At 39.1% G+C, this 14,568-nt stretch overlaps 1 protein-coding gene across 2 annotated transcripts; it reads left to right on the forward strand.

Annotated features, from left to right (window-relative positions):
* The first annotated feature begins 6,877 nt into the window (after nt 1-6,877).
* LOC137304128 (stromal cell-derived factor 1-like) lies at nt 6,878-14,087 on the forward strand. Of its 2 annotated transcripts, none has more exons than XM_067972608.1 (4): nt 6,878-7,012; nt 8,703-8,820; nt 10,051-10,125; nt 12,227-14,087. In XM_067972608.1, the coding sequence occupies exons 1-4, from the start codon at nt 6,946-6,948 to the stop codon at nt 12,240-12,242; spliced, it is 276 nt and encodes a 91-aa protein (XP_067828709.1). In that variant the 5' UTR covers nt 6,878-6,945; the 3' UTR covers nt 12,243-14,087. The 2 variants fall into 2 exon arrangements, with proteins under 2 accessions (XP_067828709.1, XP_067828708.1); XM_067972607.1 differs by having other exon boundaries at nt 10,051-10,117.
* The last annotated feature ends 481 nt before the right edge of the window (nt 14,088-14,568 follow it).

Consider the following 14,568-nt stretch of genomic DNA (forward strand, 5'->3'; position numbering starts at 1 on the left):
TTACATCAAACTTTGTTGTTATTACCATTATAGGCTTTATGGTAAATTCTTTGCTTGTCAAAGTGAAGGATGCTGGAGACCTTTTCGTCCCAGCAGTCTCACTGGATTCAAAGCCAGTTCCCATAGACAAAAGGGCAGTGTGCTACCCCTCGAACCATGCAGTCAAAAGTGATGTAATTAATACTGGCCAAGTGTGGTGACATTGTTGTGGTAGCATTAAAATGGATATAACCAGAAGAAAACCATATTTCTGACGTTTGTTTATATTATGTGCAGAAAGTATTAGAGTGTTCAAAAATACTTAGGCAGGAGTGGAAGTGATCCAGAATATCTTGCTGTTGGTAATGCATGAGATCATGAAGTAGCATTAGATCCCTCACTTAGTACATACATGTAAAACCATTTCATAATAGCCTATGTGAAGTTCCAGCTGCTAAGCTTAACTATGTACATATAGTTCGTGCTTACCAGGGCTGATTTTAACTCCTTCCGCCCGGTGTAAACAGGGTAGTTGCGGCCCAAAATGTAGTTGGCTCTCTTATGGCCCCATTTACACTGCTGCTCAGTGTAAGGTTCTGAGATGGATGGCCAGAGCTTGCCAGTGGAATGTAAATGGGCCTCAAAATGGCTCAGGCCCCCTGCCGGCAAGAACAGCCAGGCGTGCTCCGCCCGTCCATTCTCCGCCAGTAGTTAAAATCGGTCCTACTGAGTCATTAATCTCACATGTAGCAGACACACTTAAGTATATGTCTTACAATGGCTTAGTTGTTTGAGGGTTTGAGTTTAAAAAGTAGATGGATGTGCACTTGAAGTGCCGTAACCTACAGGGCTATGGACCAAGTGCTGGAAAGTGGGATTAAGTTGGATAGCTCTTTTTCGGCTGGCACGGACACGATGGGCCGAATGACCTCCTCCTGTGCCTTAACTTTCTATGATTCTATGAGTAGCTGAGCCACAAACAAAAGGAAGGCCTCACATTTGATCCCCATCTGTACTGAATTCGCTGGGGCAGTGATAGGGGAAAATCAGTCAGTTTGGATTGCCATTCAACCACTTCTTCTGAATAACCAACCAACACTTGCTGTCTAGGTTCACCTATGAAGACCGGTCACTTGGGTACAGTAACAGAGAATGCCAAGCGCCCGTGGTACCAAATTCTATCCAGCGGTCAACACGGTCAGTAGAGAGAGAGTGAAAAGATTGACGGAAAGCATGCTGACTTTTTTGGTTTTAAAATAGAGTTTCATGCTCGTTAAGCTGAGGGATAATATTTTCAAGCTGGATAATGTACTATTTTCTACTTTATACCTAATGTCACTGGCAAACATTTACTGGTTAGATTAGTGCAGACCATATGCAAGGTAAAGTTCTTTGTGCATTCCCGACAATATCCTACTGCAATAGTATTTTATATCCATTTTTCACACAAGTCATCCTGTATCATTCTTTGTTATAGTGCCAATTAATGGCAAATTATAGGCAATTTTGTACAGTAGAATTACATCTATTGGGAATGGAATCCATACTGCCAAAACTAATTTCATTTGAGGTCCTGTTAGTGTCAAGTCCTTTAAGACCACATACAACTTGACACTAATAGTTAGCAGCCTTCCGAGGATGTGGATTTTTATGCCATTTGTCTGAGCTAGTGCTCAAATTTAAAAATTTTTAACGTCTGACACATGTGAAAACCCATCCTCAGGCATAAGTGTCTCCAAACCGAGTGACAGAAAAATTCACACAGGTCTCACGGGGACACATGGCTTTTATCTAAGTCCAAAAGTACAGCTTGGCAAGAGCCAAACCTTAGAGAACCCCAATGGTGTCCATTAGCCTTTTCTTTAGTGACTGGTTTAGGAGTGATGTAGTCACTCTTCAAAAGAAAAAGAAAAAGTACCGGAGAAATTAACGGGAATAAAAGCTAACAAATCCCCTAGACCTGATGGCCTACATCCTAGGGTTCTAAAAGAGGTGGCTGCAGAGATAGTGGATGCATTGGTTGTGATCTTCCAAAATTCCCTAGATTCTAGAATGGTCCCAGTGGATTGGAAGGTAGCAAATGTGACCCCGCTATTCAAGAAAGGAGGGAGAGAGAAAACAGGGAACTACAGGCCGGTTAGCCTGACATCAGTAGTTGGGAAAATGGTGGAATCCATTATTAAGGACATAGTAATGGGGCACTTAGAAAATCATAATATGATTAGGCAGAGTCAACGTGGTTTTATGAAAGGAAATCGCGTTTGACAAATCTACTGGAGGTTTTTGAGGATGTAACTGGTAGGGTAGATAAAGGGGAACCAGTGGATGCAGTATATTTGGATTTTCAAAACGCATTCAATAAAGTGCCATACAAAAGGTTAATGCACAAGATAAGGTCTCATTGGGTTGAGGGTAATATATTAGCATGGATAGAGGATAGATTAATGGACAGTAAACAGAGAGTAGGAATAAACAGGTCATTTTCTGATTGGCAGGCTGTAATTAGTGAGGTGCCGCAAGGATCAGTACTTGGGCCTCAGCTATTTACAATCTGTATTAATGACTTAGATGAAGGAACCGAGTGTAATGTATCCAATTTTGTTAATGATACAAAGCTAGGTGGGAAAGTAAGCTGTGAGGAGGACACAAAGAGCCTGCAAAGGGATATAGACAGGTTAAGTGAGTGGGCAAGTAGGTAGCAGATGGAGTATAATGTGGGGAACTGTGAGGTTATTCACTTTGGTAGGAAGAATAGAAAATGAGAATATTTTTTAAATGGTGAGAAACTATTAAATGGTGTTCAGAGAGATTTGGGTGTCCTAGTACATGAAACACAAAGTTAATGTGCAGGTAAAGCAAGCAATTAGGAAGGCAAATGGCATGTTGGCCTTCATTGCAAGGAGGTTGGAGTACAAGAGTAAGTAAGTCTTGCTGCAATTGTACAGGGCTTTGGTGAGACCACACCTGGAGTACTGTGTACAGTTTTGGTCTCCTTACCTAAGGAAGGATATACTTGCCTTAGAGATGGTACAGCGAAGGTTCACTAGATTGATTCCTGGGATGAGAGGGTTGTTCCATGAGGAGAGATTGAGTGGAATCGGCCTGTACTCTCTGGATTTTAGAAGAATGAGAGGTGATCTTATTGAAAGATATAAGATTCTGAGAGGGCTTGACAGGGTAGATGCTGAGAGGCTGTTTCCCCTGGCCGGAGAGTCTAGAACTAGGGGGCATAGTCTCAGGATAAAGGGGCCGGCCATTTAGGACTGAGATGAGGAGGAACTTCTTCACTCAGAGGGTTGTGAATCTTTGGAATTCTCTACCCCAGAGGGCTGTGGATGCTCAGTCGTTGAGTATATTCAAGGCTGAGATCGATAGATTTTTGGACTCTAAGGGAATCAAGGGAGATGGGGATCAGGCGGGAAAGTGGAGTTGAGGTAGAAGATCAGCCATGATCTCATTGAATCGCAGAGCAGGCTCGAGGGGCTGTATGGCCTACTCCTGCTCCTGTTTCTTATGCTCTTATGTTCAAATCTTCAATCTTAACAATCCATGCAGTAGTAGAGATGTGGGAGTGAAGTTAGAAGAGAAAACAATGTCCATTTAGTAAAACTCAAGCATGACTCATTTATCTATTCATATATAGTGCTGCAGAAGTCTAAGAAATATATATAAATTATGTATACAAGAAGGCAGTCAATTGGGACCAACCCTAAATTATAAGTAAATAAATTATGCTAATTTGAATTCAATGAAAGTTGCACTTTCAATGGCCTATTCTAACAGGATATCAATTCAGGTCAACTCTATAGACAATCTGAATTAAGATTGGCCCAAATGAGCACATTTTTAGCTACAAATCAAAAGCATTGGATTCCCAACTCCAAGAGCCATTCTGATGTCCTATTACATTGGGCCATTGAAACTTCAGCTTTCATTGAATTGAAATTAACATAATTTATTTGCTGCCTTATATTTAGGAGAGTAATTACTCCTGTGCTTTCTAGATGTTCCCCAATCTTGTGGCTGTTTGTAGGAAAGATAGAACATTTTTCGTAGAGGAGGTTGTCCATTTCCCAACCAGCCCAAAGTTAATTAACCTGCAGTGTCTTTGACTGAGACCATCTGAATGTCTGTGAATTAGGCTGTGCCTTCCTGAGTAAAGTGTTAACCTTGGTTCTTGGTTTTTGCCTGTAAGTCAGAAGGTTGTGTGCTCAAGATGCACTCAAGCCCATAGTCTAGGCTGAAACTCCAATGCAGTACTGAGGGAGTGCTGTACTGTCGGAGGCATTGCCTTTCAGCTGAAATGTTAAACTCAGGTCCCGTCAGCCCTCTTTTGGGTGTAAAAGATCTCATGTCATTATTTAAAGAAGGGTAGGGGAATTCTCCCCATGTCCTTGCCAACATTTATACCTCAACCAATGTCACTAAAAAATAAACGATTATCTGGTCATTTTTTTCATTGCTGTTTGCTGGACCTCGCTGTGTGCAAATTGGCTGCTGCATTTTCTACATTACAACGGTGACTACACTTCAAAAGTAACTCATAGGCTATAAAGTGCTTTGGATATCCTGCAAACACAAAGGGCGCTATATAAATGCAAGTTCTTTCTTTAAGGAGGGTCGCATTTATGCAGAGAATGTACTAGGGAAGGGACAATAGCAAGAAATTAGGTATAAAACTATTTTACAAAAACTTAGCTCATAATACAGTGGGCAATCTGTGATTTGTCAAATGCACAGAGCATAGTGACACTCACAGGAGTATTTTTTTGGCTTTCTGCACTGTGGATATGTTACTTAAATCAACATTGTTTAAATGCTAGGGACACAAAAGGAAATATATTGAGTCTCCGTTGTTTCATTTTCCTGCTTAACAGAAATAGAATAGAAAGGAAGGTGGTAATAAGAATATAAGAGGGGAAATCAGGAGATTTTATTCTGTGCAGCGCTTGGCAATTGTCTACCTAAGACCTTCAGAATGTTCAAAAAAATCCACATGCTGGCACCTTCGTGGCTGATGATGTCACTTTGATTAACCCTGCGAACACCCACAGATCTTTCCACTTGTAAAAACAGAATACTTCCAAATGGGCTTTACAAAACTATACATTTCTAAAGATTAGTGTTATAGAATGGACTAGAGGAATGCACAGAGACTTGTTAGTTCAAGGTTTTTTTTTGAATAAGCACATTTTTCAAAGCAAAAAAAAAACTCATTGCATTTTAGATTTTTGTCCTGAAATGCTTCAAGGAATTTTCCTTTAGTTTAAAATTATAAAAGAAGGATGAAGAGGTGTTTCTTTTTCACCTGAATTAATGGTTATTGCTGGTAAGGTCCACCACATTTTATGAACACATTTCAAATTTAAACCAGCATCATATGTATTCTATTCCAGTTACCCGGTACTAAATATAGCGATTGAGTATGTAAGTATTATTCTGGGATGTACATTAATCAAGTCCCCCATTCAAGAGTGGAATATACCCATTCTGATACTATAATCACATTAGGCAGCCAATGTGAATTCTAATTAATTCTATATAATCATAAATAACTTATGATATACTGTATCCTAGACATTAAATAACAAAACTATTCCATTCTTCAATCCTTTAATTATTCCAGAATTAATGAATTGCGCTACTCTGATGATAAAATCTTACTTTTTTCTCAGTTACTGATAAACCTTAACCTAAGGTAAAATGAGAAAAGAATATCACAATTGCTATATGTGATGTGTAACTATGGGATTTTAATCTAAATATTTTACTCAGCATGAATGAATACAATAAGCAAATTTAACTTTTAAAAGTGTATTTTTTCACTTAAAGACTATTAATCATACTGTAGAATGATAAATCCTAATAGACACAATAATTTGTGCAGTTTTTGGATAGTCAAAGTAATTAATAAGGATTTCTATAATTTTTTTTAAAAATTGAAATTGTGGAAGATTATTATCAACAGACATTTAATATACAATATTACAATGAGAATGAGATATCACATCTGATTATTCAAACTTCTGCAGACTTTCTCCCAGGAAAGTGCTACAATGGATTTAAGTTAGATTTTTATGAAACGAAAGTGAGCTTAAGGATTTATTCTAATAAATTCCTTTAATAATCAGAATATCTGGTGAGCTTCCCCCTTACTACTTCTATGCTGAAGGTAGTGACTCACATGGGTTATGGTATATGGACAGTGGGAGACCCTCAGTATCGAACCCAAGGGATCGTTCTTCATATGAAAGTCTGGATGTTGAGCAGGCTGACAGATATCTGCGGCAGCCCGAGTGAAGTCCTAGCCCAGCTTCGTACTAGGCTGCTGGAATCTGAACCAATTTTATCCCCACCCCAGCCCAACTGTACTGTAGCCAAATGTGCATCCTGATGTTACATGCTGAATCAGCACAGATTAGGGTCCAAATCTGGGACTTTCCTGATGAGTATAGTTCGAAGCCAAACTACATGGTGCATTTATTTACTGAACCTTTTCAGGGGATCCCCATCATTGTTTCTAATATTTTTTTTAACACTGGATTTACTCTATGGCTTCCAATATTTTTCAAAATACTTAATTTTTTTGCGAATCTTAAGAGGATCTCAGTAAGAGAACCAAAATGAAAATGCTTTTGTTAATTTGAAGATTACCATGAATTGAGAAATGGTTAATATTTATATTTTTATTATTCTTTCTCCGCACTTCATAATGGCCCACATTAAACAGTGATAGAGCATCAGCTGGATACTATTGTACGAAAGGTATGTATATTTTAGAAACTGAAAGGTCTCAAAGGATTAAAAAGGAAACAATCACTACATCCAGTCGATTTTCCCCTGGCCCAATCAGAGTCAGAGAGGAGTGGTCTCTTTTAATATAAATGTAGCCAAAGCCATGCTGCTTTTGAGACAGATTCAGGCTGAGGTTCTGGTACTGTGTGAACTCCACAAAAACAACTAGCCATGAGTGTGAAAACGTGTGCAGTGCTGGTCCTGCTCCTCGGGATTCTGTGCATCAATTTGTCACAGGGTAAGTGACTGCTGCATTGTTTAGCGACATAAAAGTAACAAATCTTTTTCATGTGATGAAAAGAATTGTGTTTGTGGCAAGTGTCTTTCTTTCTATAAAGTATGGTTTGAAATGAATTGCGAAGAATGTATAACGGGCCGAAAAGCTGAGCGGCCAGCCTTTAACATTAAAGTGCTTTCCAGACTAAACATTTATCTTATCTTTACACTTGGCAAGACAATATGCTTTGGGATCGCGCTTTGTGCATTTGTTGAACAATTGATCATCAGATTTATACGGAATCTTCGTAAATACGACTCTTGCCATATTCTCCTAAAGTTCTGCTGTTGCAACAGGCTACTTTTTAATACAGTACAATCATTGAAAATTAGTTGCTGTGGAGCAGCAGTAGGCTGAACACAATGGGTCAAAAGCTCTCCTTGCGAAATGTACAAATATTGAATGATTCTGATTTAATTCCTGACACTTTGCCAGTTATACAATTGCAGCGGTTTAAGAAGTGCCTGTCAATAGTATAATCTATTAAAAAATGCAACAACTTGCTTTAGTAAAGTTTAAATCATCTGTACGGTGTGTCCAATATATTTGCTTGCTTTTTCTGATTAAAAAGAAAAGTGATTGACAGCTGTCATATATTTATGATAGGATCAACAAACTACAAAGCAAGTAACAAAGACAGTTCTGTGTTGTACAGTTTCTAACTGGACTGCTCATAACTGTTCTGCTGAATGTCTGCAGTTGACTGAAGTTAGTTCTGAGTTAGTTCTGAATTACCAGCTGGTCTGGATTAAAATGCATTGTGTAGGTGGTGAGAATTTACTCACTTCATTCCAGTTGCTGGTCCACCTCATGCTGCTCCATCTAACCTGGCACTGGCTCAAATTGATTTTAATCTGGCTTGTGCGTGTATATTCCATTAACTGGCTTTCTGCCTCACTGTGCATGAGTCAAAGTAGCAGCGAATCAGTGAAATTTATGCATGTGAAATATTAGAAAAATAAATATATAACATAAAACTGTGGGAACTTGACTTTCACCAGAGAGGAATAAATACATTCAGCAAATGAAGACATTGTAACAAAATAAAATGTTCACTTGTCTCCAAAATAAAAATTCTTTACTGGAATTTCTATTCCATCCCATTCATGCATTGCTTCAGGGAGAAAGTGCCAAGAAAACAGAGACGAGAAAACAAATTTAGATCAAATCAGAATGAGATTAAATCTGACTATAAATGAGTTATTAGTGAAACACCTTTCATTGGGAATCTTGTCCGAGGATGAGTTAAAAATCATCCAGTTCAAATCTTTTTTTGATAGTCATTGGTAAAAGTCAGTCACAAGCTCCTATTGGTGCAAAATAATAATTTTCAGAAAATGCCAATTGACTTTGAGCCCTTCTGTGTCTATAGCTTTAAACAATTGTATAACTTTTATAGAAGTGTGCTTGAATTGCTTTATTGTGTTTTCCTAGGGCTTGGGATCCAAATGGAAGTCTTAGGGAATTTCATCTCTACTCAATGCTTCCAAAGAGCTAGGCTCAGACGCTAGCCTATAGAGTGTAAACTAACATCCTCCAGAGGTTGAAAAGTTCAGTGTACTGGTCCAGGCTAACGCCATCCACCACAGAGCAATGAGGGATTATTATGCAATTCAATTAACGGCTCACCTTTTTATTCTCTCCCCCTTAGGGAAACCGACTGCAGTTCTCAACAGGTGCATGTGCAAAGGGGGAGCTGCACAAATCAATGTTCGCAACATCAAGGGGCTGCAGCTTATCCCCATCCCAAACTGCCCTCTGCAACTCATGTGAGTGCATTATACTTCAAATACATTAACATGGTGTGCATTACACACTACTGGCCAGAAAATGCCACTAATTTTATAAATGAAGGTTATATAACACCATAAAACCGTTGACCATTTGTAACTGTTCCTAGGTTGCTTGAGGTGCTTGCCTTGTTAGATTGTCTCACTCGACTTGCTCAGAATGTTTTAGAGATGGCGAAACCTTTAATAAAAACGATTCCTTAAGCTAACCGTAAGCGGCCTTTTCCACAATCGATAGTTGGTTAACAGACAGTAGGGAAACAGTAAATGAGACACTGTATATGTGAAAAAAGGCACAAGACCAAAAAAAACCTAACCAAATGTGTAGTCTCAAACTATCATAACGCCCATTACAGATTTCCCTGCCTAATGTGTATCTAGTTTAAGAATTTAAAATCTGCTCAAATCATCCAGAAAATCATGAACTAGATTTAATTTTTCTGTAGACTACTACTCCGTGTTTTGCTTTCAGAGTGATCAGATTGTTTGAGCCTATGTTAATTGTTTAAAGTTTATTGCCTAAAGTAATTGTTTTAATTCTGTTAAAATACACAGAACGTCTGGTCTCTGTATGTTGCTTGCCACAAATATATTTTGCACTTGTACAGGCCCCTTATTAAAAGGCTACATGTGCACTACAGTAGAGTACAGGCTAGTCCACTTGAGCATATGTGAAAGGAACATTCATTCTATAAACTTTTACTCGGTTCCAGTGATGGCAAGGAAGCTTAGAGTTTACCTGCAGTGGGGTGTCAGACTATCGGTAAAGGAATGGCTGTGTGAAGCTTGATTACTGTGCTTTCTAGGTTTCTCTATTTAAAGAAAAGGGTGCAGTTTACAAGTCATTTTTCCCCATCAGGTCTAGCATTAGTTCATGTCAAGTTAAATAAACTTACCAATGTTGGCATGTTGTTTATTTAGTGAATTAAACTTGCAGTGAATAGGAATTAACTGTGCACTTAAACTTCAAGAGAGTTGAGATGAAATGATAAACCAGTTGCCTTTTTCTATTACGGATTTGTATCTCCAAATTCTTTCAATCAATATTTTGATGATTTCTTTAAAATAATAGTTATTAATGATTGCTAGCTGCTTTTGGGAGATGTGAAGAGAATGTTCAGTCCTGGAATGAAAGCAAATGCTTGTACCCCTTCCACATGTGATTGTAGGATTTCTTTTTAAAATGCCGCACGTTTTTTTGTGTTACAGAGCCACGTTGAAGACTGGCCGGAAGATATGTCTTCATTCCAAATTTTTATACCTTTGGAATAAAAAGGTAAATAGGTAAGAATGTTTTAATAAAATAAAGCAAGTTCTTAAGAAACAGTTACAGTTTAAAATTAGCTGCAAAAAAAAAGACTTGCATTTATATAGTGCCTTTCACGACCTCAGGACGTCCCAAAGCATTTTACAGCCAACTAAGTACTTTTGAAGTGTAGTCACTGTTGTAATGTAGGAAACGTGGCAGCCAATTTGCACACAGCAAGGTCCCACAAACAGCAATGAGATAATGATCAAATAATCTGTTTGAGTGATGTTGGTTGAGGTATAAATATTGGCCAGGACAATGGGGAGAACTCCTCTGCGTAGTGCTGCCATGGGATTGTTTATGAGCACCTGTGACATCTCATCTGAAAGACAGCACCTCCGACCATGCAGCACTCCCTCAGTACTGCACTGGAGTGTCAGCCTAGATTTTCTGCTCAAGTCTCTGAAGTGGGACTTGAACCCAAAACCTTCTGACTTATTAGAATATGAGCGTATTACCCAAGTGGCTATTGAGGCTGAGTTCATTGAACACTTTTAAGATGGAACTACATAAATACTTGAAGAAAAATATTAAAGGGTATGGAAAAAGGACAGGGAAATGAGCAGAGAACTTGGACCTGAAGCTAGCACGGGCACAATGGGCCGAATGTTTTCCTTCCCTCCTGAAAGCTCAATGATCCTATGACAACATGCATTGAAATAAATGTGATTGGACGCTGGGGGTGTTCTTTTAAATTTAGTTGCTGGATGTTTTGTTAAATTAGTAATAATGTTCTGTAGAAAATACCTAGATTCGGTATAAAATACTGTAGATGCAGCTGGCTTCTCTCCTCCACGAATATTGCAATCAAATGTCTTCTCTACACATTTGCTCCAGTTGGCTTTTGACCTCCTTTCATTTAGAAAAATATTCAGGCGGGATATTCCACTTGGTGCATAACCGTAGATTCCACTGCTGATGGAGTCTATCATATTCCTGTCATTGGCCTTTTCAGCTGGTTTCAAGCAGACAAAATCTTTTTGAAGTTTGGCTGCATAAACCGTGAGTCTAGAAAATATAAATAACATATCCTGACAGGGTTAAGACTTGTGTTTAGGTAGCATTACCTCCACTGCTACTGCGAGTACTACTTAAATGGTGTATTCATGCATTGATAGTTCTGCTGACCATCCTGAATGAGCCTCTATCACCAACAGTAAAAGTGAGGGACAAACCCAGACGTTTTTCACCGCCATTTTTTTTTGCTACTATTGGCTGGTTACAAATCACGACAGCACTGATGGTAACATCTGTTACTGATAGTGAAATCCAATCCAGGGTCTGGTATTTTCACGTGAACAAGGCCAAATCTTTAGTAATTAGTAATTTGAGAACTACTTTTCAATTACCTCCATTTTCCTCTGCCTCCTATCCTGGAGGAATCCCCTCCCGTTTTAGGGTCCAGTTCCACAGGCAGCATCCATTCCCCAGTATCTCTCCACAATTCACCTGCGAGCCTTGACATTAAGTTCTGAGGCTGCATTTGACAGCAGAAGACATAACCTCTTGGCCCAATCTTGGTTTCACCCAGCATCCACACACCCCCACTTACAGTATGGGTTGCTGTACACCAATCAGGAGTGGGAACCTTGGATGATTTATTTTCCCCTTCCATAGCCAAGGGCATGGCTGCCAATTATAGTAACCCTAGTACGGCCCCCAGCTGAGATCAGCTAACTGAACACAGACTGAGGATTTGAACCTGCAACCTGCCTAGTCTACAGCTTAGAGATGCACCTCTGAGCCATTGGGATAACTAAGATTGTAGCACTTGACCAACATGGTGTAGTTAATGGGACCTGGAGTTAACACACAATTATCCCTAATTACAACACTCTCTTGATAAATGCCAGACACTGACAAAATACACATGCACATCATGGCTCCCCAGTTAATGAGGAAAGTACACAGAACACTCTTGCTGTAGCATACCCTTGACTGCGACCTGTTTTTATATGGCCCCCAAATGGGAGCTTTATTGAAGGGTTATTTAAGACTGATGTAGAGTGTTCATCAACTCTGAATGGAACGCCAAAGTTTTATTTTCGACTGACTACGCCACTGTTTATTTTACAGAAAAGCCAAGATGTAAACGAGAAGGAAGAGTAAAGCCAGCTGGCTGTCACAGTCCAGATACTGCGCATGAGTGCGTGCTCACACTAAAGATGCTCTGTGCACGTGTTATATTAGCATTTCTTCGCCATGCCTGCCTCGATTGCTTTGCTAGCCACCGCACCTAATTCTCTCAGTCCGTTACATGCTGAATCTAGCTAGCCGTAGTGTGCGCACACACACTTTTGTCAGCAGTGCTGTTGATATCTTTTTTTTAAAAAAAATGAATACCTCCAAGTATATTTTACTGTATACTTTCTGCCGACTGACTCTAAGACAAGCTCATGGGGTTAGATGAAATTGTCAAGAAAAAATGTGATGGAACGAAAGCAGCTCATGGAGAATGTTACTTTTCAACAGATGAGCACCCAGCAACTTTTTGAAAATCTTTGGTGACCAGAGTGAAATTCTCCTTTAAAGGAAAATGGGAGAATGCCTAATTTATATCTCTCCAATTAATGACCTGATAATGAAATCATGGGAACACAAATGTTTGATTTTTGAGGATGCAGTTTCTTTTGCAGGTCATAAGTTATGAAGATTATCAGGAATTCTTTTTTTTTAAAGGAACAATTCCACCTCTTTGAAGTATTATGTGACTCACTGGCAGCATCTAGTGGCAGGAGTGAGCACTACACCAGTATATTCAGAAGCTGACCAGTACATTTAGACTCGGGACTTAACATTTTGATACTGTCAGGTTAAGCGAGCAATCCTTTAATTTAATTTCAGCATTATCCTCCGCTGTTGTACCACAGACCTCAGTTGTCCAAGAGGACGCATGGAGGCTTTTGGCCAATGTCACTTTTAGGTCATCTGCTTGCAGGTGCATGGGGATGGTCCATGGTGATTGGCCTCCTAGTTTCCCTCTCTTTTGGAGAAGTGCCTGGTCTTTTCTTGGTGTCTCTCAATGACAGTATGGCTCAGATTAGGAATTCGCCATGTGGGGAATGCAGGGATCTTTGAACTTCCCACTCCAGAGCATGGGTCAGTTCTATTACTCCAGAGCAATCAATGGTAGAATTACCCTGGGTCAACCTGACACTCTTAATGCCTGTCTATACAGTGGAGGCCAGGGCTTGATTTCTAGCCCATCCTTTTGGCTGAGGAAGCTATTTGGTGCTGAAGGACTGAGAGGATCCTGTTATCCATCACAAAAATGTTGTCATCCCCCTGACCTTTATACAGGAATACTGACCCACCACTGATTAGATATCTTTGTAAAGCATAAGGGCTGGCGGATGGAAACTATTGTTTGAATTGCTAATAATGTTCGAAGCTGCCATCAGAGTATATTGTGAGCTTTTTAATAGCTTGTGTTGTACATATTGGAATTTACTAACTATTGCTTCTTTCATGAGCAAGATGGTTTTTGAAAGCAATTTCAAACTAACAGAAATCCAACTTTAAACTTTGATTTTCTGAAACGAGAAGTGTCGTAAGGAAGGACTGATCTCTTTTTTTTTTGCCAAGTGTCTTTCGTTGTAATTTCCCATGAAATGTGAAAATTTAACAAGGAGCTGTCTTCAAGAACAAACATTCGGCAAAACATTTTTCCTCGGAAAGGCAGCAATTCCATCAAATATTTGTCCCAGTAACATCGTGCACATGTGATGTGTGTCGACTGATATATGTCATGTCACTGTATATTTGTAGATGAGACGTTATTGCCTCTGCTTTTTTAAAAAAAAAGTTGAATGTAATTGAAATTATCACATTCTGCAAGTTGAAAGACACTATTGACTACTCTGTTTTGTACTGTTTCTTTGTAATGTTTTAAGAGGCTTTTTTTTTGCAGAATAAACTTTTTTTTAATTTACAAACATTTTTGTGTCATCCCTTGTAGTCATGTTGTGCTACTATTTCAATTTTAATTGCCTCAGTTGATTGCCATTTATTTTAAATCTGATACCTTTGTACAGACAATTCTACCCTTGTCATTAATTTTACACTTTTATAAAATGCACTAGTCGCTATCCCATGCACATGGGGAATCAAGTGTGGTCTTCAGGTGAAGAGGGGTTAAAGGTCGGGGATAACTGGACCAGGATGCACAGACATCATTCAATCTTCATTTTAAAGGGTTACATTCTGACCTTATTATAAAATCATTATTTCTAGTTAAACAGCAAAACTAGCGACAATTTGGGAAGCAAAGAGGTCGAGTTGGTTGAAGCAGGGGAGTTTTTCTGCAGTACAGGCTGCAAAATGCAAAACTGAGGAACTGCAGTGCCCATCATTGGTGGGAGGGCATAATTACAGCATGGCAAGTTTACATAGGCTGTTCCCATTACAAATGTGGACAT

The sequence above is a fragment of the Heptranchias perlo genome, chromosome 36 (assembly GCF_035084215.1).
Source record: "Heptranchias perlo isolate sHepPer1 chromosome 36, sHepPer1.hap1, whole genome shotgun sequence".
Lineage (NCBI taxonomy): Eukaryota > Metazoa > Chordata > Chondrichthyes > Hexanchiformes > Hexanchidae > Heptranchias > Heptranchias perlo.